The 24,574-nt window shown below is 46.2% G+C and overlaps 1 protein-coding gene across 3 annotated transcripts in view; it reads left to right on the top strand.

Annotated features, from left to right (window-relative positions):
* The first annotated feature begins 4,405 nt into the window (after positions 1-4,405).
* The window catches only part of samd4a (sterile alpha motif domain containing 4A), a 41,782-nt gene continuing 21,613 nt past the window's right edge, over positions 4,406-24,574 (top strand). For 2 of the 3 annotated variants that reach the window (XM_061256452.1, XM_061256442.1), the window contains exons 1-3: positions 4,406-4,542; positions 6,213-6,801; positions 22,830-23,345. In XM_061256452.1, coding sequence (XP_061112436.1) covers positions 6,606-6,801; positions 22,830-23,345 — 712 coding nt within the window. In that variant the 5' untranslated portion in view covers positions 4,406-4,542; positions 6,213-6,605. Of the gene's footprint in view, positions 4,543-6,212; positions 6,802-13,920; positions 14,035-22,829; positions 23,346-24,574 lie in introns of those variants that run through there. The other variant, XM_061256459.1, reaches the window with a different exon arrangement.

Below are 24,574 nucleotides of genomic sequence, written 5' to 3'. Positions count from 1 at the left end.
TTGTTGTTTTTTTTCATCTGTAAGCCACAATGGCTCACCAATAGTTTCAGACCCTGGCTTCTGTTTTATGACTGGAATGTCAGAACATCAGGACATTTTCGCCATTGAGAATGAAGTGCAAATCTAGATAAACAGTTTGTTCAAGCACATTTCAAAGTAAAAAATAATGTTTAATAGCACAGGAATGATTTTTCATGGTGTAAAATAATGTTTTATATAACTGGGATGATTTTTCATGGTGTAAAATTATGTTTTATAGCACAGGGATGATTTTTCATGGTGTGAAATAATGTTTTATAGCACTGGGATGATTTCCCATGGTGTAAATTACTGAATTATAAGACAGGGATGGTATGAATTTAATTCTCAACATCAGTTGGATACACAGTGACCATGTCTTTAATGTTTCTCCAACATTATTATACGTTTCCTACCATATTAAATTGAATCAGAGAAACATTCTTTTTATCATTCCAATACAGTATACATTTAACTGGAAACAAGAGAAAGGTATTGCTATGCCATTTGCAAGCAATTTAGACCACAGTGATGAGTGGTTACAGTAGAAATTGGTTCCACCTTGAAAACTAAATCACAAATGATAGAACTTAGGATGCTACATACAAACATGCACATTCCTACTTGCAAAAGATATAATCTTTTTTCTCAAAGCACAAGCGCATAATGACATGCTGTAAACATTTGCCACACAGCTGAAATCATCAAAGAAAGGACCCTCCAATATAGCCACTGGTCATTTCCATGCCAATGGTAAGTGAAAAGCACTCAAATAAATTGGCAAAACAAAAGAATGCATTTGTAAATAATTATTTTGTTTGATACAGTTCATTTGATGTGGGTAGTTTCAATGAATGTATCACGTCTAGGCAGTATGAAGGGGTTTTCAAGACCAGGCTTGATATGATGCTAGATACTATTTAGCTTTTAGGCAAATTAAGCAGTAGGTACGATTTAGTGGTAGGGAAGCAGAGTGAGCATTGCTGGGTCGAATGGCCTGTTTTTGCCGTTATGTTATGTTGTATGTTATAACTCTGCCTAAATATTTAAAAAACACTGGTTCTTTTTTCAAAATGATAAAGTATTATGAGCGCATTCTTTAATCAATAAATACATAACATATGACAAGCCAATTCCATACATTTTAATAACATCTAAAGACATTTCTCCATTCCTTATAAATCCAAGATTGTACATTGGTTTATTCCTGAATGTTTTGTGTGTTCCCTTGGCCAGCTTACATGTATATTAAACAGGAACCAGATGTTTGTAAAAAAGCAGTGGTTTAATTATGTCTTAGGTCTTCTACATGCTATATATTTGCGCTTTCTCAATGTATGCCAGAGAAGGAAAGAATTATCAAGGGACCTTGCATTTCTTTAGAAGGTCTTTATCCTTGGGATACAATTATACTCTACCCCCCAAACATCACCCCGAAGGTTAGGATGGCTACACACATAGGCCTACATCTGGCAGGTTAGCCACATTGTAAATACTGACTCCCTCATACACAGAGTTTGGTTTTGCGCTGTACTTCGCAGGAAAGGTAAGGAGGTGACAGAGCTAGCATTTCAATCAGCATTTAATCTTGGGAGAGAGGGGATAGAAGGTATGAGTGCTTGATCTGTTAAATTACTGAGCAAATTGGTTTTGCTGACCTGGGTTGGATGAAACCCCTATGAATACTAGTAACAGCTGTCATCCTGTTCAACTTACACAATTAAGGGGTCTCGTAGAAGCTGCAAATGTCGGGGTGAAAACTATTTCACTATGTACTGGATTTCCATTTGCACTAAACCCTCCAATAAATAGTTTGCTTAAAGGTGAAACTACTTTCTATTGGTTCTTGAAGCTATAACCTTGTGGGGAAATCTCCTGTTCTGGGGAAGTGACATACATAAATAGATTTTACTATAAGGTGAAAGGTAGGCTATGCTCTGCCTTCAGACAAATGGACTTGCTTCTGAAACATTTTGCATATTGGTAGGAAGGAATGTGGATACATCTTTACTGAGAGTAACCAGGTATTCCTGCCAAGATTGGTTAAAATAAGAAATAAACTTGCCCTTAGAAAAATTTAGCAGAATGACAAATGACAAAGTGCTGGTCTTCTGCGACTCCCTAGAGCTATGTGCACTTCTAAAGTGAATTGGCAGCTTTTATATTACTTTATAATGTGTATAAATTATGTATTCTCTACTTTGGTGAGGCCATCACTGAAACATTCTTGAGAATTTCATTTTCAAAAATATTTTCAAAACGCAAACTCTTCAGAAAGAAAGAATGAAACACAAATGTTGTGGCTACTGGTGGCTCATCCTGTTGAGGCACTGTCCCGGTGTGTGGATGTTTGTGTGACCTGATATCTCAACTCTGCCAAATGCTGACTGTTGTTGCTGGCAACCCTGCAGGTGACATAATTGTTATTGGACGGAAAGGCTCATCGTTCACCAGCGCCCTCTGCTGGTCACTTCGGCGCCCACCGTCTGCATCGTCCGCCCACTTCCACTGAACACTACTACTTTTAACAATGGCCTGCACGTTGATCACAATCCACGTGCAACTTGTATCAATGGACACCGGGTGACGCCATTGTGTAGATTCAGATGGTTCCGTTTTGATGATGCAAAAACACAGTACGACGGCAAATCTAGATGGTTTTTGTTATTTTGGACCAACGAAGAGCGCATAAAATTACAATTCCACCAAGTTTGTTGTTGTTGCCTAGAACACAGGCCCAAGAGTGTTGTGGGAGGGGCGTACTGGGACAGGTGCTGGAAAAGAGAACACTGGGGGAAGAGGTCTGGGGATGGTATTTCCGGTGCAGGCAGATAATTAGCGGTCCATGTCATGAATATAATCCTATTTTTCATTACAGTTTTCTGCTTGAACATTTAAGAGAAAAACTTGCGTTGCCTCGTCAGTTACCCTAGGTCTGGCATAAAAAGTCAAGCGTAAAAGCAACATTACGCAGGACTGTCACATGTTCTCACCACAAGGTGACAGCAAAGGCTCACTTCTCATCTAGTTAAATTAAAACTTGATCACTTTTATACTAGAACGATTTGTGTTGGGTTATCTGATGGAGAGATGTGTAAACTACGTTGATTTTCAGTTATTATTTATGTTGATCAAACTTTAAACGTGAGTATCCGTTGAACTGTCTTAATTCATTAACATCACTTTAAACATTGTGTCTGTCCATTCCCATTCTATTAGTGTATTATCACCCAAGACAGAGATAGCAGGTTCTGATCCTGCAGTATCATGGTGTGGCCAACAAATTGTGATGAGCATGTCATGAAATTTTTATGAGCAAGCTGCTCCTTTGATGACAAGCTGTAGTCAGGGCTTCCTGTCTTAGTGGTATTTTTCTGGAGAACTCTGTGGCTTTTATGTGCTACACAGGTCGATGTTAGCCTGCAAGTCACTTTTTCAAAAACTACAGATTTTGATTGCTGAACAGCCCTGCTCAGATATCCATACGCCTCTTGTCATGTCCAGGAAATATTCAATACATATAGCTTTGGCCAATTAGGAGCAATTGCATGACAGACAAGAACATGCCGTTAGATAGTGGTTCTAGATTGTGTTGCTGATGTTTCAATGCCAATGAAGGTTCTCGTTCTTGCACCCCTTTGAAATCCAGAATGCACTCCTCGACTCTCCTCACTATTGGCTGCACTGATGTATTCCTGGCGTGTGACACTTACTTATTACTTATTTACGATAATTCTGTGTTCCCTGCGAACATTTAAAGAGATATCGTGCTGCAGAAGCCACTAGTTCCGCCACTGCAATGAATTGACTAAAATGCTGGAATCTCGCGACGTAGACTGGAAGAGGGGAACACCCTCTGCCGGGTGGAATGCGATATTGCACAGTTAAGTTTACAATAAAGAACTTCAAGAATATGGGTGTACTTTTCAGACTGATTGAAACGGGTCCGTTTCCGCTACGATGTACGAAATATTATGCGGTAAGAAACTAAACAGCAAATTCTGGATTTCTAAATATATATATATATATCTATATTTAAAACTAATAGGACCGGTTTATTAAAAAAAAGGTTTAATGGACTTGGGTTTATTTGGGGTTTCTAGGTCTGGATCTGAATGGCCAAATCGCCCCCTCCCCGTTCTTGCACATTTACACATAGCTTCACTCTTGTTTTGATTTTGCCCAGTTTGCTATGGAAACCTTTTTTTTTTTTTTTTCAAACTTGCTAATCCCTGTCAGTCGTCTCCGTAGGATAGGCAATGTGATCTGTCCCTAACTCCATTCTCTATTTTTGTGCTTCCCTGTGCTGCCAAGCCCCTGACGTAATGCTTCGTGTTAATTATTAGCATGTGGGAAGCAATGCCGAGACTCTCCTCCGGTTAAACAAGAGTAACAGAAGGGAGCAAAGTTAGTCAAGATGGCAAAACACACAGATCCGGAGTGAAGGGGCACCGCTCCCCAAAATTTTGAATTCTGTTGCGCCCCGTTCAGCGATTACCACCACGGATGAAACCGTGTTTATAAGTGAGTAGAATGTAACTATTTTTTAACATTCTTACTTAGATTCTGTAATAATATTTCTTGGTATATGCTACTTTCTATTGTTCCAACAGTTCGCGGATAGTTATATGCTACCTGGTACAGAACTAGGCTTCAATGGTTTGTATGTTTTGGGGATCGCCTGTGATTATTAACGCCGTTTATTTTCGTGAATTATAATTTTACTACATGTTAACAAAAAGTTCAATGCAGAACAACTGTAATGTAGCCTATAGATTCGCGATTCGCCCAAGTGAAAGGAAACGGTTAACGCGGTTCTTGGGAGTTCGTGGACTCTGCATAGACCGATTAGAATATTGTATAGAATTACAGTGCAGAATAGCTTAGCCATGGAATGCTAAAGTACATTTGGGGAACGTTCTAGATTACAAGATTCTGTCTCCTAAATTACTCGGTGACCATCTAGCCCAAGTGTTCATATTGAGCTCGAATCACAATTTTGCACCTAGCCATTTCCACATTTATGTGAGTATCCTCCGTCCATTGCTTGTTGAATATCAGTGCCTATTGATAAGGACAATACCGAAACGGTCGTGCACGTCGCGTTTGTGCTATTGAGGTGTGGATCCGTTTTGAGGAACGAATGCTTTTCAAAAGTAGCCTACATGGCACTTCAAACAAGTCCTTTTGGGCACTTACGCTAAAAATCTTGACAAACCGGGGTAACGTTGGGTGGATCCTGGCTAGTAAGCAACGGGAGACCGTCGGGAAAGAAACCTGGTTGTAACAACGTTACGAGCGGCAGAGGATCTCAGGGGAAGTATTCCACGGTCAAATAATGTGCCAATTACTCCCGGGAACCGTATTTTTAGGCACTGGTGGATGTGGTTTATTTTTGTCCCGGTGCCGTATGTCACAGGCCCACGTCCATAGGGGTCCGCCTGACGGAAAAGGGGTCATTTTAAATGGTGCCCCGTCAGACGCTGGGTTTGCTGGCGCTGCAGGGTCGATCTTTCTGACTTGCAAGTTAGGTACGTGTGTTTTTTAAGCGAAGAATGGTTTCTTTTAATAGCCCGCCTATTTCCCCCTTCCACGTTAATGAAAGTCGGTAGTGAGTCGTTTCGCCGGCTGAAGCAACAGGGTCAATGTCGCATTTCCATTGCACAGGATATTCGCACTTGGGTATGATTGTCTAGCGTATGAACATTGGCGCCGAGTATTTGTATCTGTATTTGTGTGTGTGTGTGTGTGTGTGTGTGTGTGTGTGTGTGTGTGTGGGTGCCTGACTGTCTGCGTGTGAATGACAAAGATATTCACTTATGAATAGAATAGTAGCCCTTTTATTCAATTGTTTCTTTACCTATTTAATGTGTGAGTCAGTAAGATAATTCACAATGTAGGCTGTTTTATAATATGACAGCTATAGCCTATGTAGCCTGTGCTATGTAGCTAATCATTTTCTTATGCAGAGATTATGCGTATATATAACAAAAATGAGTATTTTCTGGTCTCAGTCATGCTTAATGCCATGTTTCATTAACCAGCCTTGGGTCTATTAAGGTTAAATGGATTTGAGTTTAAAAAAAAAAGTTACATGTCATGGTTTTATAATTGTGATTCTGCTATTACTGGGTGTGTGCATTTGTTATCTGAGACATGGGTCATAGTCCTTACTGTTTACTCTTTTGTTTCAGAGGTCTAAGGTGTTCCCCGTGGGAAATGACTACGACCGAAACGCTGGAGTGACACTCTAATCGTAGGGGGGAAAGCCTAGTCTCCTTCCCACAAAACAGGGGCAAGTAGAGGGAAGTGCGTCTAGGAGGACACTTCGCCACGCGCCTTTCTAACTCCACAGGGAGAAGATGCCGATGAAGAAGGGGAGAAGCGCAACATAACAAGGGAAAAACAACGTAACCCTCATGCGAAAAAGCATTGCTGGTGCAGCAGAGCACAAGAAGACAGAAAAAAGCACGGTCACGCGTTCGGTTTTTGGGGGGGGGCGAAGCAGCGCCTGCGATCTTCTCATTTGACGACGGGGTGCCCCGATCGGCAGGTTTTCTAGTCGCCCGGTGCCCGTCCTCCAGATCATGATGTTTCGCGACCAGGTGGGAGTCCTGGCCAGCTGGTTTAAGGGGTGGAACGAGTGCGAGCAGACGGTGGCCCTCCTGTCTCTGCTGAAGCACGTCAGCAGGACGCAGGCCCGCTTCCTGCAGCTCTGTCTGGAGCACTCCCTGGCCGAGTGCACCGAGCTCCACGTGCTGGAGGGGGAGGCCAACAACCCAGGTGAGTCCCAAAATCCATCCATCCCCCTCCCCTCTATTCCCAGTGCTTGTCCTGGGAGCGTCAGGATCAGGGTTCGGTCCTCAACTGGACTTGGGCTTGGTGGCCCGGGTCACAGAGTGGTGGAGTGTCTTGGGTTCCCGTTTTTTCGGCTACTGCGAGGATGAGGGACGGGTCAAAACGGTCCAGCTTTGCGGTGGTGGGCCGAGCTTGAACGAGGGCGGGATTACCTGCCAGTCCCAGGGGCGTCCGCTGAAAGGGGGCACCCAAAAACAAAGTTCTGTCCTCAAGTTCAGATGAAGAGTCTGGGTAGCTGTTTTATATCATTGGCGGGGGGAGAGGCAAACACAGAAACGAAGATGCTGGTAACCAGATAGGCTTATTAAAAATAGTGAAGGGTATGTTGCTGCTGTAATGAAGTATGCTGCTTCTGCGTGATATTTATAGGACTTTAGTGCAGAGAGCAGAACATCCAGCTCTTCTAAACAGCCGTGATTATACATAAACAGAGACGCATACAGACACGGATGCAAGCATATATACATAACACAGCAGCTTTTATAGGGAGGGCTGGCTGCCATGGGGTGCTTTGGAAGTATGTTTTGTCTCATGTGGAGCCTTAATGCAACAGGTTTGTTGTTTTTGTTTGACCGTAAACACACGGACTCATCAAAGGCCAAAACAGGAAGTTAAAGCGGGTCACTGCCAAGTCGTGGTCGTTTTGCGGGCGGTACAAAGGGAGAGATGAAGCCCAGGGATGTGTTGCACACACACACACGCACACACAGGTGCTGTAAAAGTCTTCACATGACTGGACTGGAGGGTTAAAGTTCACTGGAGTGGGGGGTTGAGCAATTCTGCGGAGGTGTCCCAGTTCCTCTGGTCAGCATATTCCTTGAATGCACGCTTAGGCACTTTCTTGCTTTTCGCATTCGATTGTCACTTCACTTCGCACTCAATAAATCTGTGGTAGGGTGTTACACTTCGGCTGTTGGAATCCAAACCGCTCTTTTCCTCACCTGCTCGACCTGCCAGATTCATTTTGAAGTCACTGCTGCTGCCATTGACTCACCAGTCTTGAGTACAGTCGATGCCAGGACCTCAGCCCCACCACAGACAGAGGTTATATTGGTGCTGTACTAAACTCGGTGAAATATTCAGTGTTAAATCAACTCCTTCAGAGTAAATATGGCCCATATTGGACTCTGTACGAGTAGAACACACTGGCCATTTTACTGTAAAGGGGTTGTCTGCACTACCGGCATTTTAGGGATATGGAGGTTATGGCTACAACCGTGCTACAAAAATTAGAGGTTTGACTTCCAATTCAAAAATTGGGCTAAGCTGTGACTTTTTCAGCTGATCAAGGTCTCAGCACATGCTTCCTAATGTGGAAATTTGGGAGATGTTAGGTGAGGCAACTGACCGTGTGCGATGTTAATGAGTTGACCTACATCTATGTATCTTATCGACTACCACCACTAAGGCATGTGCCAATCATCTTGCTGAAAGCAGAGATGGTGGGGCGGGGTGTTAAAAGTGAAGGTGGCTGGTCTACATGGGGGTTAATTCACAGCTGGAGGTTGAGTGGACAGACACAACTATTTGGAAAGTACTGGTCTAATGAAAGGAATCCATAATGACCTACTTTATTCCCTCCATGAAGAAGTAGCCTTCTTCCTTATCTGAAGTGATACAGCATGTTTGCACCCTCTTGAGTACATTACAGAAGCAGTATTTTTAATACTCAAAGTTGTGAAGTTGACTGTGTGCTGTTATGCACTAGTTATGCAGTGTGACTATTGTTTTAATGATGTATTATTTTATTACAGTTCAATGCAGTCCAGTGCAGGACAATTATATTTTGAGAATGGAAATGTTCTGCAGTACTTGTCCTGTAATGTAATTCTAGTAGTGTGATTTGTTCGCACGTCAACCACAAAGATGAGTATTGGGTGTTCTGCAGTTGAAAATGCAGAAGTATCCTGTTGTTAGTATTTAGACTTAATTGTAAAGCAAATTCTTTCACTTTGGCACCCCATACTACTCTGAGAAAAATGTAGACATTCAGATGCACCGATTGATAATAAAAAAAGACGAGAAAATCGAATCACGTTTGTGTGCGTAAGCATTTGGTATTGTTCCTCTAAGGGACATTCACCATGCCCTCCCCCAATCCCAGAGGCAGTGTATGGCGGGTGGGGTTGGGGCAGGACAGGGGGGCACTGTTGTTATGAATGACTGACTTCATTCTGCAGTGTTTTTGTGTGATGATTTAGCCAGCTCATGTACAGGCTGCTGTACTGCTCTGTGCTCAGTTGTTTTTTTGGCAACGTGGCTTTTCAGACTCGCCATGATGCTTCATGAGAAACACCAACATGTTCCATGTCTCTGTGTGGGTAACTGCTCACGTTCCTACTGTTTATCCCACAAAGGCTGATACTGGGCAGAAAGTGTTTTTACTTTGAATAGAGCAGATATGCGTCTGTAGATTCCTAACTTTTACTGTTGTTGATCGCTAGAGCTTTTTTTTTTTTTGGTTGGTAAAATGCAATTTCTCTTTAAGATTACATTATTGGCATTTGGCAGACGCCCTTATCCAGAGCGATGTACAGTTGATTAGACTAAGCAGGAGACAATCCTCCCCTGGAGCAATGCAGGGTTAAGGGCCTTGCTCAAGGGCCCAACGGCTGTGCGGATCTTATTGTGGCTACACCGGGATTAGAACCACCGACCTTGCGTGTACCAGTCATTTTACCTTAACCACTACGCTACAGGCCGCCCAAGATGTATAGTCTAGGTGAACATGGTGTGTTTTGAACCCAAGTTGGCTTTTTGCTTAAAACAGCTAAAGCTGTTGAGGTATTCTTCAACACATATGAAGCTAAATATGGATTTAGTCTTCTGTGTTTAAGGACAGGCAACGAATGACATTTGCAGTGATTTGACTTTGATATCTGGTCAAAAGTGTAGCTAATTTTTCATACTGTACTTTTCTTTTCTTTGTGGTAACCAGACCTGGGTCAAATGCATAATCATTTTGGATTCAAATAATTTCCTACACTTTATTGAGCTTGTCTGGTGTATTTGAATATACTCTGAAATATACTATCTTGGTTGGCTCATTTACACCAGGCAAAATCAATCGAACACAGAAAAGTTTCCCAAAACACTTGCGTACGGTATTTGACCCAGCTCTGGTGGTAGCGGGCCGGTATGTACAGTGCCATTGCCCCAGCAGACCCATTGAGGGACGTGGGTGACAGTGAGAACCTGACACCTGGAGTGTGTCGCTGGTGCGTTAATGAGAGGGAGGCGTTATGTTCTGCTGGGGTACCTACTTGACATGGCTGGCCGTGCCAGGTCAGTGCAGCTGACTGCCATCCTGGAGTCCAGTCACGTGTGAATACCAGTGCCTTCTCTGCACGCCGCCTACGTGAAAGTAGATATCGCCACGGCTGACATGGGAACGCTCACCTCAGTCTCTGAATGCAGAGGAAGCCAGTTCATATTGTCTGCGCACACTTTGCATACTGGAATATCAGGCTGACGGAACGTTTACATAGTGATCCATAAGGTTCCCTGCGTGCTCTTTTGTGGGGGTTTTTCTTTTTTTTCATTACACATGGGTGTAGCCTTGGATATCGAAACCCCCAACATTCCCCCCCCTCCTCCTCCTCCTCCCCGATCCGAAATTCGCTCGCAGACACACCCTCTCTGGTGATCAACACCCCGGGCCTACTGCGTCCAGGGCATCTGTCTCCTCTCAGCTGTTTTGCAGAAATATCGCCGGGCCGTTGAGAAAGAAAGGGGACTTGTCTCTGGTTTGGGTGTCGAGCTGGTCCCTCGCACCCACGCATGAGCAAACACTTTATTTCTGGCTCTTGACTGGGCTTCCTGAACTCATACGGAACCTCAGGAATGGGGCCGTGCAGGCTGCCAAAGAATCCTCCTTTTACTCCATTCAGACAGCAGCCTGAATCCTGCCCTTACCCACCCCCGACGAACAAATGCATAGGTCTCATAATTTAAAACAAAACAGAACGCTTTCTCTGAAGTACGTTTCACCAGAGTTCTGTTATTTGACCTGGCAGAGATTGTGTTGGACTAACTGCTTTGAAATCGATGGGGTGCATCTCCTTAAAGCATAATTTTCAGAATTGGGCGTAAATAATTTTCTAAAAAGTGGATAGCTTGTTTGTTGAAATCACAGGATGCATTGTTTCAGTATTATCTGAGTAGATATAAGTACATATGCTTTACTATGTATACTAACTCATTTGTGTCCTTGATTTGAGTCTTATTTTTCTGAAAATTCTACCTCACATATTTATTGCAAACAAGACGGTGTTAAAGGCAGTTTTACACCCTGGGCCTGTTCTGGTATGACCTCACAGACATCCTAAACCCTCAGTGGTTTGCCGAAATGAACAGCGCTGTCTCCTCACCCACTCCTCTGTAAAGTCCCGTTTTTCAGAAATGCAGTTTCTGGAACATTTAGCAGGTTGGGGCGGCAATGTGGGTTTGGGAATTCTGAAGCATGAAACAATATTGTGTGAGCTCAGTCACAAACTATGTACAGTATAGCCTGAGCCAGGTGGAAGATAAGTTGTTTTCGTTGAGAGGTTTTTAAAGATTTCGTTTTCAGGGATAATGATACCATATTCATGAACCGTAACAGCCGCAGTGGTAGTATTTAGTTGTGATCATGGAGTTTCCACTTCGATATGGCTTTCCCATCTCTGGGTATGCTGAACTGTACAGAGAAACTCTCTGTGAACTGGACGATGCCATGGTGCATCTCTGCAAGAAATCACGGGGTAGGTCAGTGGCAGGACTAAAGAGAAGTGCATGTTGGGTCTCACACACACAAAAACACGCACACGTGCACACACCTATGTGCTCGCACACACACACACGCACACACACACACACCTCAGAACACTGACTGCAGGTGATTAGTGGTTGTGAACACACTGCTGTGTTGGACTCGGGTGATGTCACCGTATGAATCAGTGCTCATGGCAACCATTGCGCATGAGGTCATTACAAGAAAAATATGTTCGTAAAGCCAAGAGGTCAGAAGGAATTGGTTCCAATGGCTTTTTGCAATTACTGCTGTCGATGTCCAAAAGATGATGCTTGTGTTTCAAAAGAAGTGATACATCTTCATCTGGTTCATTACCTCATGTAGTTTAAAACCAGTGGCAGTAAACTGATTGGTGCCGCAGTGTAGCGTAATGTTTCTGCCCAGGCCTAGTTTCTGCCCAGTTTTCCTTCTGTTTGCTGTAAAGCATCTTTGACATTTCTCTGTCAGAATGGCTATACACAATAAATAGAATTGAATTCAATTGCCATTGTACCCTTGAAAAAAAAAGACATAACCTGAATTGCTTCAGTAAAATACAGTATCTCGCCGAGTAAATGGATTGAATGTCACAGGCGTAAGCTGTGCAAGTTGCTATGGATAAGAGTGGCTGCTAAAAGCCTAAGATTTAAAATGGTAAATGCAGTGGATGGTCCAAAAGGCCATGTTTGGCAGTTTTGAAGCTGTGCTCGCTAATTAGCCACAAGGCTAAGAACATTGTCTCTGTCAGTCTGATTTGTTGTCGGGGCTCCTATTGCGGGCAGTTGCTACTCTTTTTCTGAATGAGTTGCTGAGCTGGTGTTATGCGCTTCCAAACAGACCCTTTCCTCTGCTGTCACATCTGATTACTCAGGATATCGGGGAGGGCTTCCAGAGAAAAACTCTTACGCCAATATAGCTTCTCTCGGTCCTTCTGCAGGTACCAGTCTCCTGGGAGTGGGATTGTGTGTACCGTAAGTCAAGTTATCACCCCAAAACTGTTTTCCTTTGAACAAGAACCTAAGAATACAGACAACATTCAACATTATGTGTGAACATAGATAATGTATTGACAATGATAGCGCTTATAGAATTAGTAATAATTATAATAATAATCAACAATGTATCAATCAAAATGTTTGTTGATGGGTTGGATACCTGGTGTAAAATAGGTAAGTTATTTCTTATCTTGTCTCTGACCTTCCATATCTATGTCCATATGGTAGGGCTTCAAATAAAGCATCGTCACCTATACAAGCCATGGAACAGTCCGGAAGGTAATGGGCAGCTGCACAGTCCCTCAAAGAAGCACACAGATTATTAACTTTATTATTAAAGTTATTCTGTTACAAATGCAGCTACTGTACGCTGACCGTGTGGCAACAAGTTACCTTAGCATCAGGGCACAGCCAGCGGCAGGTGGTCGCGTTTAGAAAACATGGAATAAAACCGCTTTCGACAATCGTTCCGAGTGTCTCCCTCCTGAGTTTGGGTGAAGTCAAGTGACGAGAAACCCTCGCAATTGCGAGGGAGCCCAGTCACCCGCACCCGGTTCGACAGAAAAACCCGCGTTTTCGCCTCCCCGGGCCCGCGCTTTGGCTCTGCGGCTCTGCGTCGTTCGCACAGTCAGCGGCGGGGCCTCTGCACATTCCCGGCGCGCTCCGTAGCCCTCCTCCACAGACGCAGTCGGACCGGTTCGGCGCTCCGGCTGAGCTGTCCCTGCATGCGCTGGCGCGGGCCGGCGGCGAGACGCATGCGGCCTGCCTACGGGCCCCGTCGCCGTGACGACGTCCCGCGCCCGCTCCTCCCTCCCCCTCACTTCCCACTTCCTGTCCCTGCCGTGAAGGCGCGCGGCCCTGAGAACACCTGCGCCCGTGTCCTCAGTCGTCTCTGCCCGGCGCCGACCTGCACTGTAAAAACCTTCGGCGTTAACTGCGGTGCATATGGTCCCTGTTGGAGTCGTATGTACTCTGTCACAGTTGAAATAGTCTCGGACGTTTTACAGAGTGGTTACTGGAGGTGCTTGTGGCTTATGTGAGAGGCATCTCTCCTTTTGGGTGAGTACACGTGGGGCCCCCCTCCTCACTGGATTTCCATGGTGCTTTTCTAGCCTTCTGCACTGAGGAAAAAAACTGTTTTTGTTGTTTTTTTGTTTCCCCCCCCCCCCCCCCCCTCCTGCTTCCCAACAGGTACAGAACTAAAGTATTTTTCCAGAAAGGAAAACGATCATCATTCCGAAACAATTGAGGAAGAGGGCAAGCAATACCAGCCCAGCCATTTCCTTAAATAGAGGTCTGGGAATCTTTAGTCTTAAGGCCTGCATTCCGAACATAGTTCCCACTGCGACATTCCTGGCTGTTCAAAAAACCGAACCTCCTGAGCCTCAACAGGTAGACTTTAATTGCTATTCCACAGCATTCTTATGTACTTTATGGCCCAAATACTTGCAGGATTACAATGCTGTCAGACACTGAACCTATGAATAGATATCCGGTCCACAGTAGGGTTTTCATAAATGTGTCTGCTATTGCATTCTGAATCAATACCCCATCAAAGCAAATTTTAAATCCTTCTTTTGTTGAAGCTTGCTAAAAAGCACATTTTATTTGGCAGTATACAGTTTTATTTGTACAAAACCTACCGATAGCACATTTGCATGAAGTGAAAGCAAGAAATTCTTAAATAAACGCGTGTCCTGTCCATTTTCATTTTCCAGACCTATCTTTGAAATGAAAAACGTGCATTGTTCACAATTTCACAGGTTTAAATATGGCTATTAGTGCGCCTGACTCAGGAAAGGTCCAGGAAATCTAATTACCTTTTATGCAGCGTGATGCACTTCCTGTGGAAGTTGCAGACAGTTGCAAAAGCAGAGTCCATCCTCCCTGCTCAATAATACATAGGCGGACGTCTGGGTGCCAGACTGACTGCACACACTACTGACAGAGGCAGGTGTTTCCCGGTCTGTTATCCCTCCAGATGAGTTCAGTGGACCGCAAACCCACCGACTGTTTCTGACTCTTCTGTAAGATTAGAGGTGACTAATATAAATGGTCGTATAAACTTCATGAAAGAAATCACATACATACACACATGCATACACACAAACACACTCACAGACGCAGATACATACACATACATACACACACACACACACACACACACACACACACATGCACACATACACACTCTCGCACGGACACATACACACGCACTCACACACACATACACATACACACTCTCGCACGCACACATACACACACACTCACACACACATACACACACTTGCACACACACACACACACACACATTAAACGTTGCTCTGAGCTGAATCCTGTCGGGATTTAGGTCAGTGGGATGATGGACTGGAAAGACTCAATTCCTTTACCTTTCACCTTGTTGCTTAGCAATGCAGCGGGGCCCCTCTTGTCTGGGCCTGCAGTTGCCTGCCTGGCTTGACTACTGCCTGAGGTGGGTGGGGCGGCTTGGGGGGGTCACTAGAGGGGGGTGGTGGAGGGCGGGGGATGGAGGTTATGTGATGTGCATCTGCTGTGTAAGGCACTAAAACCGCTTTTATGTCTGCTTTCGTTTTGCCCTTTTTTTTTCTATTGAGTCGACCTCTGTCAGCCGGCCCCCCTCCCCGTATTGTCTTCCGGAATCATCTGTTCTTCTCTCCCTCAGCATTGGGAGGGGGGGGGGGGGGGGTAGTGCTTAGCACGGCCACTCTTTGAAGTCTATCAGACTGTTGAGCCCCATTCAGAATATCGCCTCAACCACGATATTCCTAATTCCAAAAATGGGGGTTGGTTAGCCAAAAATGCCAACCACACCGCCCCCTCATAGAACGCAGTACCCCGTACCCCCCACTCCCACGTTTCCCTATTCTACGAAAGGCGTTAGAAGTGGGCCGGCCGTTTAAGGAAGTGTTTGTTATGGTAGGGGCCGGGTGATCTCAAAGAGAAAGTATGTGTCTAACCAGCGGGCTTTCGGATGCAGCGCAGTAAGTCGGAAACTGCGCATTCTTCAGCAGGCCTTGTGGTGTTCCAGCACATTCCGCACTGCTGAGCTGGAGCGTGGAATGGGTGGGGGAGCTCTCCCTTGCTCTCCTCTCTCTCTCCCTCTCTCTTTCGTCCTCCCTCGCTCTCTCTCTCTCTCTCTCTCTCTCTCTCACTGCCCTGCCTTTTCCAAATGGGCCATTTTCCTCTCCCACATTTCCCTCCTGGAAAATCCTGTCGCTGCTAGCGCTCTGTGCCTTTTTTTTTTTTTCTCCCCGAGGGTGAGGTGGAGTAATGTGGGGGTAGGGGTGTGGGGGGGGGACAGTTCAGGGATGGCTTCACTGGGTACATCTGGGGCTGTCGTCAGGGCCGATTTTAAGGACAATCGTCTGCGTGTTTGCCACCACGCTAGTTCTGCTGTGGCTGAGTGAATGTCAGTGCAGCAGACTTTGCAGTGTAAATACTGTTCAAGTTTCCATACTGTTTTCGGCTGAAAACACAGTGGCATCGGCGTCATGTTTACTCGGCAATAAGAGGCCATCCCCGTATGCCGAAGAGCGCCTCCTTTTGATTGTTTAGTGAAAACAAGAGACAAAAGACCCCGGCATTGCTATGGAGATTAAAGCGTAATCGTATCTAAAAAAAAAATCAGAGAAGGCAAGGCCGACTGCTGAAAAGAGGAACACTGTGGTCTGAAAGCTGTCAAAACAGCTTCTGAAAAAATGAGATTTTCCTCTTGTTCTTTCCGCTTCTGTCACTCTCGTGCCCCCTGTCCCCTGGGGAGTCACGTGTGCGCCGCCTGTCTCTGTTTTTGGTAGATGTGCTCTCTGATATTCCCGTATAAATAGGGTGCTATCTCCCGTGTGTGATGTGGAAAGCCTATATTTAGAGCTGGAATCATGTGTCTGCTAAACAGACATGCCTGTGTGAGGATGTGTGGTTCTCCACTGGTGCGAATAAAAGGCGCCCATTAACCTGGGTATTTTTCGAACATGACTTCATGGAATTAGCCAAATCCCCGTTTCTCCCGCCCGTGCTGTCCTCGCCGTTGACCATCAGAACAGGGGGCCGCTCGGGAAAGCGGGTTGTGTATGCTGGAAGGGCTGTGCGTTTAATGAAGTACAATCTTTCGTTTGTTTCTTCTCAAAGTCGCGTAATTTTAAGGGGGGACAGGCTTTCCGTAAACAGTTCTGTCGGACAGGCTGTAATCCCCCCCCGTGTGGACACACCCGGTGACCATTGATTGAGGCTCGCATGTGGGCATAAACACTCGTGTGTGTGTGTGTGTGTGTGAGAGAATGTGTGGGTGCACATCGAAAGTCGGCAAACGCACTCCGTGACGCATTTTGCGTGTCAGTTTGTGTAAATTGTGTAAATTTGGTTCCCGATGGTACCGAGGAAAGCAGTGCCCGGCCAAACCAAACCAGGCCGGGGAGAAGAGGTACGGGGGTGGGAACACGGACATTTGTGTTGGCAACAGGACAGTTTCCGGCTCTTTTGAGGGTGTCTGTGTTTGAGTTTGACCTGTTTTCATTTCATCAAGGGGTCACACTGATTTACTCATTCAGACATTCAAAGACCCATTTGGGTTGGGAACTGGTATTTAGAAGCCATTTCCATGGAATATACACTTGCTCTGTTCAGAGAAACGGGTGGGGCATTTGGGATTGTACTCCACAGAAAAATGTGGGTTGCTGTGAGGGTTACGTATTAAAGTAATAATGGATACAAGCACTAGTATATTGAAATTTACTCAATTATATGATTGTGGTTGGCAAACAGAAATGTCTCATGAAGGGGCTTCTAGTACGTGCCGGAATATCAAACTGTTGAAGAAATGTTTCTATTTTTGGCAAATAAAAGGTGGGTGGAAGGGGAGGGGAGGGGGGGCGTTTGTACGAATTACAGCATAATGTAAGAATCTTTGAAAGCTACACCCCTCATCCGTAGTTGTTTTCTGGGACTGGGTGCCACGTAGAGTTCACCACCACGCATTGTTTAGCTTTGTAAAAAAAAAAAAAAAAGAGTAAAAAAAAAAAGACTGAAGTAGGGTTTTCCTCCTCTGGCCTGCTGTGATTCACGAATTCCGGGCAGTGACCTCTCTTTTTTTCTCTCTCTCTCTCTCTCTCTCTCACTCTCCCTACTCTCTCGCAGTTAGCGCTGCGCTAGCTCAGAGTTTAAATATGGAAAAAAAGAGCAGCTTTGTGTGCCGTGCGGTGAACGTAATGACTCACTGTGCCAGTGACTGGGAGTGCAGCGCTGTCTGGGAGGGAGGGAGGGAGGGAGAGAAAAAGGGGAAGAGAGAGTGGGAAATTGAAAGAGAGAGCGAAATGGAGAGAGAGACAGAGGGGGGGAAAGGAGAGAGACCAGTGACAGAGAGAGGAGGTTGGGGGGGGGGGGGGGGGAGGGGGGGCAAGGAAAGACGGTTCATTGTTTCCATTACCCTTCTCAGTCCCTCCAGTGTGTCCATCTTTTTTTTCTTTTTTTTTTTTTTCGAGGGAGATGAGGTTAGCACTTTACGCCAGGGGGTTAGAGGGAGGGGGGGGGGGGGGGGGGGGAGAGAGAGACTTCAGAACTCTCCCTGGCGCATTCCAGCGAGCTCGCGAGCAGCACGTGTTTTCAGCCGCTGACCCTTGACCCTCCCGAGTTCCTGCGAGCTGCCTCCTCCCTCTGTCTGCGAAGCCCCATTCATCTTTCAGAGAGAACCACCGCGCCCTCGCAGTGAGGGGCTGTACAGAGAGAACCACCTCATCGTCACAGAGAGGGCTGTACACTCTGCAGAGAACCACCTCATCGTCACGGAGAGGGCTGTACACTGTGCACAGAGAACTGCCTCGTCACAGAGAGGGCTGTACACTGTGCACAGAGAACTGCCTCGTCACAGAGAGGGCTGTAGACTGTGCAGAGAACCACCTCATCATCACAGAGAGGGCTGTACACTGTGCAGAGAACCACCTCCTTGTCATGGAGAGGGCTGTACACTGTGCAGAGAGAACCACCTCATCGTCACAGAGAGGGCTGTACACTGTGCAGAGAGAACCACCTCCTTGTCATGGAGAGGGCTGTGCATACTACCCTTCCTTCTGTATTCATTGGTCCGTTTTCCCCAAATTAGATCAGGTTAGATTCAACTTTGTCACTACACATAGTACAAGTACTATGACAATGGCCTGAGTGATACGTCTGGTCTGCTTAAAAGTGATACCATTGATGTAGAGCTTACCCTGGAATATGCAGAAAACCATTTCCTGTTGAGCAAGCAAAATAAAAAGGCAAGCTGGGTAATATTCAGAGTGTTAATCATGGATGCATCAGAAGGCAATTACACTGCAACTATGAATGAGCATTTCCCAGATCCATTTCAGACCACTGTCTGTATCAGATGGTGATAGAGATTCATCAGAACCCTAGTCCATGAAATATAAAACACAACAACAACAAAAAACTTTGATTTAAAAAGAGTACCTTCGAGTACATAACCAGGAAGGTAGCCAATAAGAGCCTGTTGTGTCCAGGTTAGATGTTTTTGAGGGTTCCAAGGGATTAAAACCAAATGTATGTTTTTAACAAAAATAAAACTATGAAAAAGCAGAATACAGAAAGTTAAAGCAGTATGATGGTGGGAAAAAAAACTTGGAATGTAGCAGAGACCTGGTTGATGAATGCCTACGAACCACTGGAAGACGTCTGTTTGTTCAGCACAGCTGCAGGTTGCAAAGTCCATTTCAGTTTTTTTTTAATTTTACAAATTGCAAACATACGGAAAATGGGAACAGGAGGTTCTTGACGGCATACTCATTGTTGTCTGTCCTGTAGATTTCTTTGTGGCTAGCTCATCAAATTATGTATTTTCCTTGACCCATTTAATTGTCGTATTTTGAGCCGTGAGCCGTTTTTCCCTCTTGAGCACTTGTTCTATTTTGAGTGCTGGAGCATTCTGCTGCCTGTGCCCAGCCCGAACGATTACGGCTTGATTTCTAAACTTGTGTGGAATGTCAGCCCGGACTCCCGATGATTCTGCTTCCAGATACTCACTCTGTGTGAAGTTAGGGAGGATACGCTGGATTTAGACTCATTTACAGTTATAAAAAAAAATAATCTTTCTTGGTTCTGTCTGAAATTGACTCACAGTTCATAGATGTGCATGCTAGACAGCGTACCTGACAGACGACAAAATTGTATGTCAGTCAGCCAGTGTGCGGTTTCAGTTCGCAAGTGCTGAAGTCAGCAGAAACATGACTTGCCTGTTCTTGAGTCGTTCTTTTCCTGATTAAACGGTTTTTTGCAGTTGTAAGCTTGAGGTTCTGTCCAGTAATTGGGCGTGCGGAAACTCCCTCCTTAAGACTGTTACTGATGACACACATACTGCCTCTGCAGTTTTTGAAAAGGTTTTTAAAAACCTTCTTTTCCGGGGGGGGGGGGGGGGGTGCTGGGAGTCTGGGAGGGGGCAGACAGAAGAATGGTGAACTGCTTCCTGGTTCAGTGACCACAGGAAGTAGGAAAGGAAGATCTTGTGGGAGTAGGATTTGAGAAACTCACGGTGACGACAGTGCAGACAGGGGTGTCTCAGCGAGGCTCTGCGTGCTGCACTGTCTGCTGCCTGAGGAGGAGGGGAGAGCGTCGCGTCACGAGCGGGAGGTGGAGACGGACGCAGGACCGAGAGACTGGAGCAGGCAGAGTGGAGGCGGAGATAGGGGGCTGCCGTCAAGGGAACCAAGGAAAGGGGGGTGGTGGGGGGGGGTGGGGGGGGTGGAGCTGGCAACCAGGAAGGGAGAGCCTGGGGCCGGCCAAGTGAAATGGAGGGCTCTAAATTTAGTGGGAGGGTGTTACTTGGGATCATGAGAGCTTGATTACTGGATACTTTCAGCTGAGGCCTGGAGTCATGACCAGGGCACGAGTGGTCAGGAAAGAGGGGCCGTCACATGACCGATGCCTGGAGCTCCTTCAAGGAGCTTTTTTTATTCACATTTTTAAAAAATATGTCTGTTCTTGATTTTAGTGTTATTGTTCGAACGGAGCTGCGGCCCAGTGTTAAAACTGAGCTGCTTCCTGCCGCACTTTGGCCGGTTGAGCAGAGCCAGACGGAGCAGTCGCGGCCCTCCCACACTTGCGTTACCCGTGTTGACGGACACAGGACAGAGGTGCAGGTCTGGACTGCAGCCATGGTTCGTGTGCACTGTGTCCTTGGAGCGAACATTGCTCCAACGGAGGCCGTGATTGTACGTTTGATATCTGCCCGTCCCAGGTGATTGGTTGAGATGTGGAGGTCATGGTGGATAGCTCATGCTATACATTACGTTACGTTCACATCTATTTGGCAGATGCTTTCATCCAAAGCAATGTACAGTATACGCTTACCGAAGTTTGTTGGAACAACTAATGAACATGGGGCAGACGAGGTACAATTCACATAAAGTACTAGTTATCCCCATGAACATCCAAGTCTAGTACAGATGGCAAAGTCAGTAAAGTTTTGGCATGTCATGAACTTGAAGCGAGGTATGTTTACAAAAGATATAGTAAAGAACTACAAAATCAAGATGGAAGATACACATACAACACGAAGGGGCTAGAACAGTAATACATGAGGGTGATGCTAGATTTGGGGTAGTGTAGAGCTGGTCACGGCACGGTCTTGAAGAGATGTGTCTTCATGGATGATAACAGACCGGTTCCACCCTGTTGCCACCACCCAAACCCACCCTCTCCACCCCCGCCCTGAGCGCAGCTGCCCCCCAGAGGCCATGCTTCACCACCGGGGCAAGAGCCCTCCCTCCTGCCTCCCAGCCAAGCTGGAGCCCTTTAGCCACCCTGTAAAAATGGAAGTGCCAGAAAAAGGTCTCCCGGGGGACACTTAATCATGCGAGAAGTCCCCAGGTCTAATCTGGCCACATTAGGTGACATTTGTGTGCGGTCTAAACGAGGAGACCTAACCTTCCCAAACAAGCCCCAGGGCTCAGTCTTCTAAGTTTGTCTCTCGCCGATGAGCCTTCAGGAGGCCGTCAGGCAGTGTGTTTGAAGCAAATGCAGTCTGGGTCTATTTCAGATAGGTCAGCAATTGAAACAAACCGTCCAACTGAACATTTTCAGTTGGCTGATTGAACATGTACATGTGTAAATCAGTTATATCCAAGGTCCATATGAGGTCCGTATGTCTGCTCCCTCGCTACGTACAGACACACGCCTGAATTTATTTCCCCAGTTGTGAGTTGGAATTGTGAGTTCTGAGTTCCCAGTTTTCCTCCTCATAAATTGACATCCCTTAACCTTATTCACTATGAGCAAAAAGGAAATGCTGGTCCTGGATCTGCACTGATACTCTTAAGAAGATGCTTTAAGTAAACCATAGTGTTACTTCTTCTGGAGTCAGAAAGTAACCAGTCACAAACAAAAACCAGTCACAAACACAGATACAATTGGTAAATTGAAAAATGAGAAATTGGAATTGGCATATGAAGTGTGAATGAGTTTTAAATTGCTACTGGGCACTGAAAGAGAAGTGGGTTTGGACCCAGCTCTGGTGTCCAGCCCCACATCCTGGTCAGGGATGAGGGTTTTTTTCGGACACTGTCCCATGCGCTAGTAAAGCGGGTTTCCTGCCCTGGTTAGACGTGCCTGACGCATCCTCAAGCAGGTGTACGGATGTCAACTTTGGGCCCGTTACGAAGCCTCTATTTGTGGGGGGAGACAAAGCCTCCTGCTGCCATGACCTGTCGTATCTATAGCCCCCTCTGAACCTGATCGGAATGAGCGTTCCTAAGCTATGCTGCTGCCAGACGGGTAACAATAGGCTACGTGACCCCGGATTGGGCCTCAACACCCCCATGACTTGCACAGTATCTATTTTAAAGAATGTAAAAAATACATATATGACTCTTCCGCAACCCCCCACCTCTTCTACCGCAGGAGGCTGTGAACTGTTTATTGAGGATTATATGTTCCTGTTGGGGCCAGTCTGGATTTACAACTGAAATATCTTTACCACTGTAGTGGAGAGGGCTAGCCTGTGGCTATGTGGCTCTGTAAAACTGAAGGCATGATAAGGTTCAACCTGCTTCACTCGAAAGGCGGGGCAGGCCAGTTCACACCACGTTTCCTGAGTAGCTGTGCCAAATGCTGATCTTCTCTTTGTCTCTCTCTCCATCTCCCACTCTCTTCCTACCCTCCTTTCTGTCCTTCCTGGGTTCCAGTGTTCATCAGCCAGTGGCAGAGTGAGCCCAAGGAGAGGGTCATCTCCCTGGTACTGACCCACCTGCCCCTGCTGAAGCCCGGCAACGTGGAGGCCAAGGGCGAGTACATGCGCCTCCTCCCCAAAATCCTGGCGCACACCATCGAGCACGGCCGGCACCTGGAGGAGAGCCGGCAGCTGCTGTCCTACGCCCTGATCCACCCGGCCACCTCCCAGGAGGACCGGGCGGCCCTGGCCCTGTGGCTCACCCACCTGGAGGAGCGGGCGGCGGCCCGGGCCGGCGGGGACTCCCTGGAGCGCGCGCCCACGCCCCACCACGCCCACGCCCACCTGTACCCCCACGCCCAGCGCTACGGCTCCGACGACCGGCTCAACGGCTGGCAGAGCTCCCGCGACTCGGGCCTGGGCGGCTGGCACCACCAGCAGGGCTGCGAGAACGGGCACCTGTCCCTCTACCCCTCCTCCTCCGTCCCCTCCACCATCAACACCGTGGGCATCGGCAGCGGGACCAACACCAGTGAGTGCGGCGCTCCGTCTCCTGTCTCTCTCCCTCGCTCTCCCTTTCTATCTCTCTCTTTCTCCTTCTCTGTGTCTCTATCCCCATCTCTCTCACTCTCTCTCGCACTCTCTCTCTATTTGTGTCTCTCTATCCCCCTCTTACTCTGTCCCTCACTCTTGTTCCGTCTCTCTCTATCCGTATCCCTCTTTCCCCCCTCTCTATCTCACTTTCCGTCCCACCCTCTCTCGCACTCTCTCTATCCGCGTCTCTCTCCATCCCCCTCTCTCTCTCACACACTCTCAGTCCTTCCCTCTCTCACTCTTGCTCCCTCCTTCTCACTTTGTTTGTCTCTATCTCTTTCTATCTCCCTCTCTCTCTGTCTGTCTGTCTCTCCCTCTTTCTCTTGCTCTTTCCCTCTCTCTTGTGCTTTTTCGGTCTCTCTCTTTCTTTCTCTCTCTGACATGGCGGGGGGGGGGGGGGGGGGGTGGACAGTCCTGCTTCTGTGCCAAAAATCCAGAGTCCGCCCTATCACCGCATGCAGAGGCTTCTGCACATGCTCAGTTTGCGTCTGCACTACTGACTCGCTACTTCACAAAATGCTCCAACCCTGACCCCACCCTTTCTGTTTCACACTTCCATTTCCTGCGCCACGGGTGAGCAAGCAGGATGTGTCTGCTACTGGATTTCACACCAGCTCCTGGCCTAATTATTCAATTTAACGCAGTCTCTTTGCGTGGACTGATATGTTCATGATATTTATGTATATGGTCATTGATAATACCTGAAAATACGTGCTCCGATATTAAATGTTCTACTGTGGTCAAATCCAAGATTGAACCATGTTGGAATACAATTAATTGAGCCAGGGTAATTGTTGGAAACAAAGACTTGCATACACCCTGGTCCTCCAGGAATGTAATTGCCCACCTCTGTGTTAGGTTTGTTCAGGAATGACGTCTCACATTCTGTATGCCTGACACTCATAATAACATGATTCCCAATTCAAGATATAAACTAAACTGTATGTAATAAGAAGTATAACTAAGAAATGCCAGTCATAACCTTACTGTCAGATTAATGTGAAAGCACCCTGCTTAGATGTGCAACAAAGATACTCAGATTGAACATATCTGTGGTCAGAGCAGGATATTTCAAGCGAAGAATGCAAGGGTCTTTTTTTTCTGATGAAGGGGACAGCTGAAGATATAAATAATTGCACATTTAAAGCTCTGCAGCACAAGATCTTT

This window comes from Conger conger, chromosome 1 (assembly GCF_963514075.1).
Source record: "Conger conger chromosome 1, fConCon1.1, whole genome shotgun sequence".
Lineage (NCBI taxonomy): Eukaryota > Metazoa > Chordata > Actinopteri > Anguilliformes > Congridae > Conger > Conger conger.
This window is presented reverse-complemented; position numbering and strand designations above follow the sequence as displayed.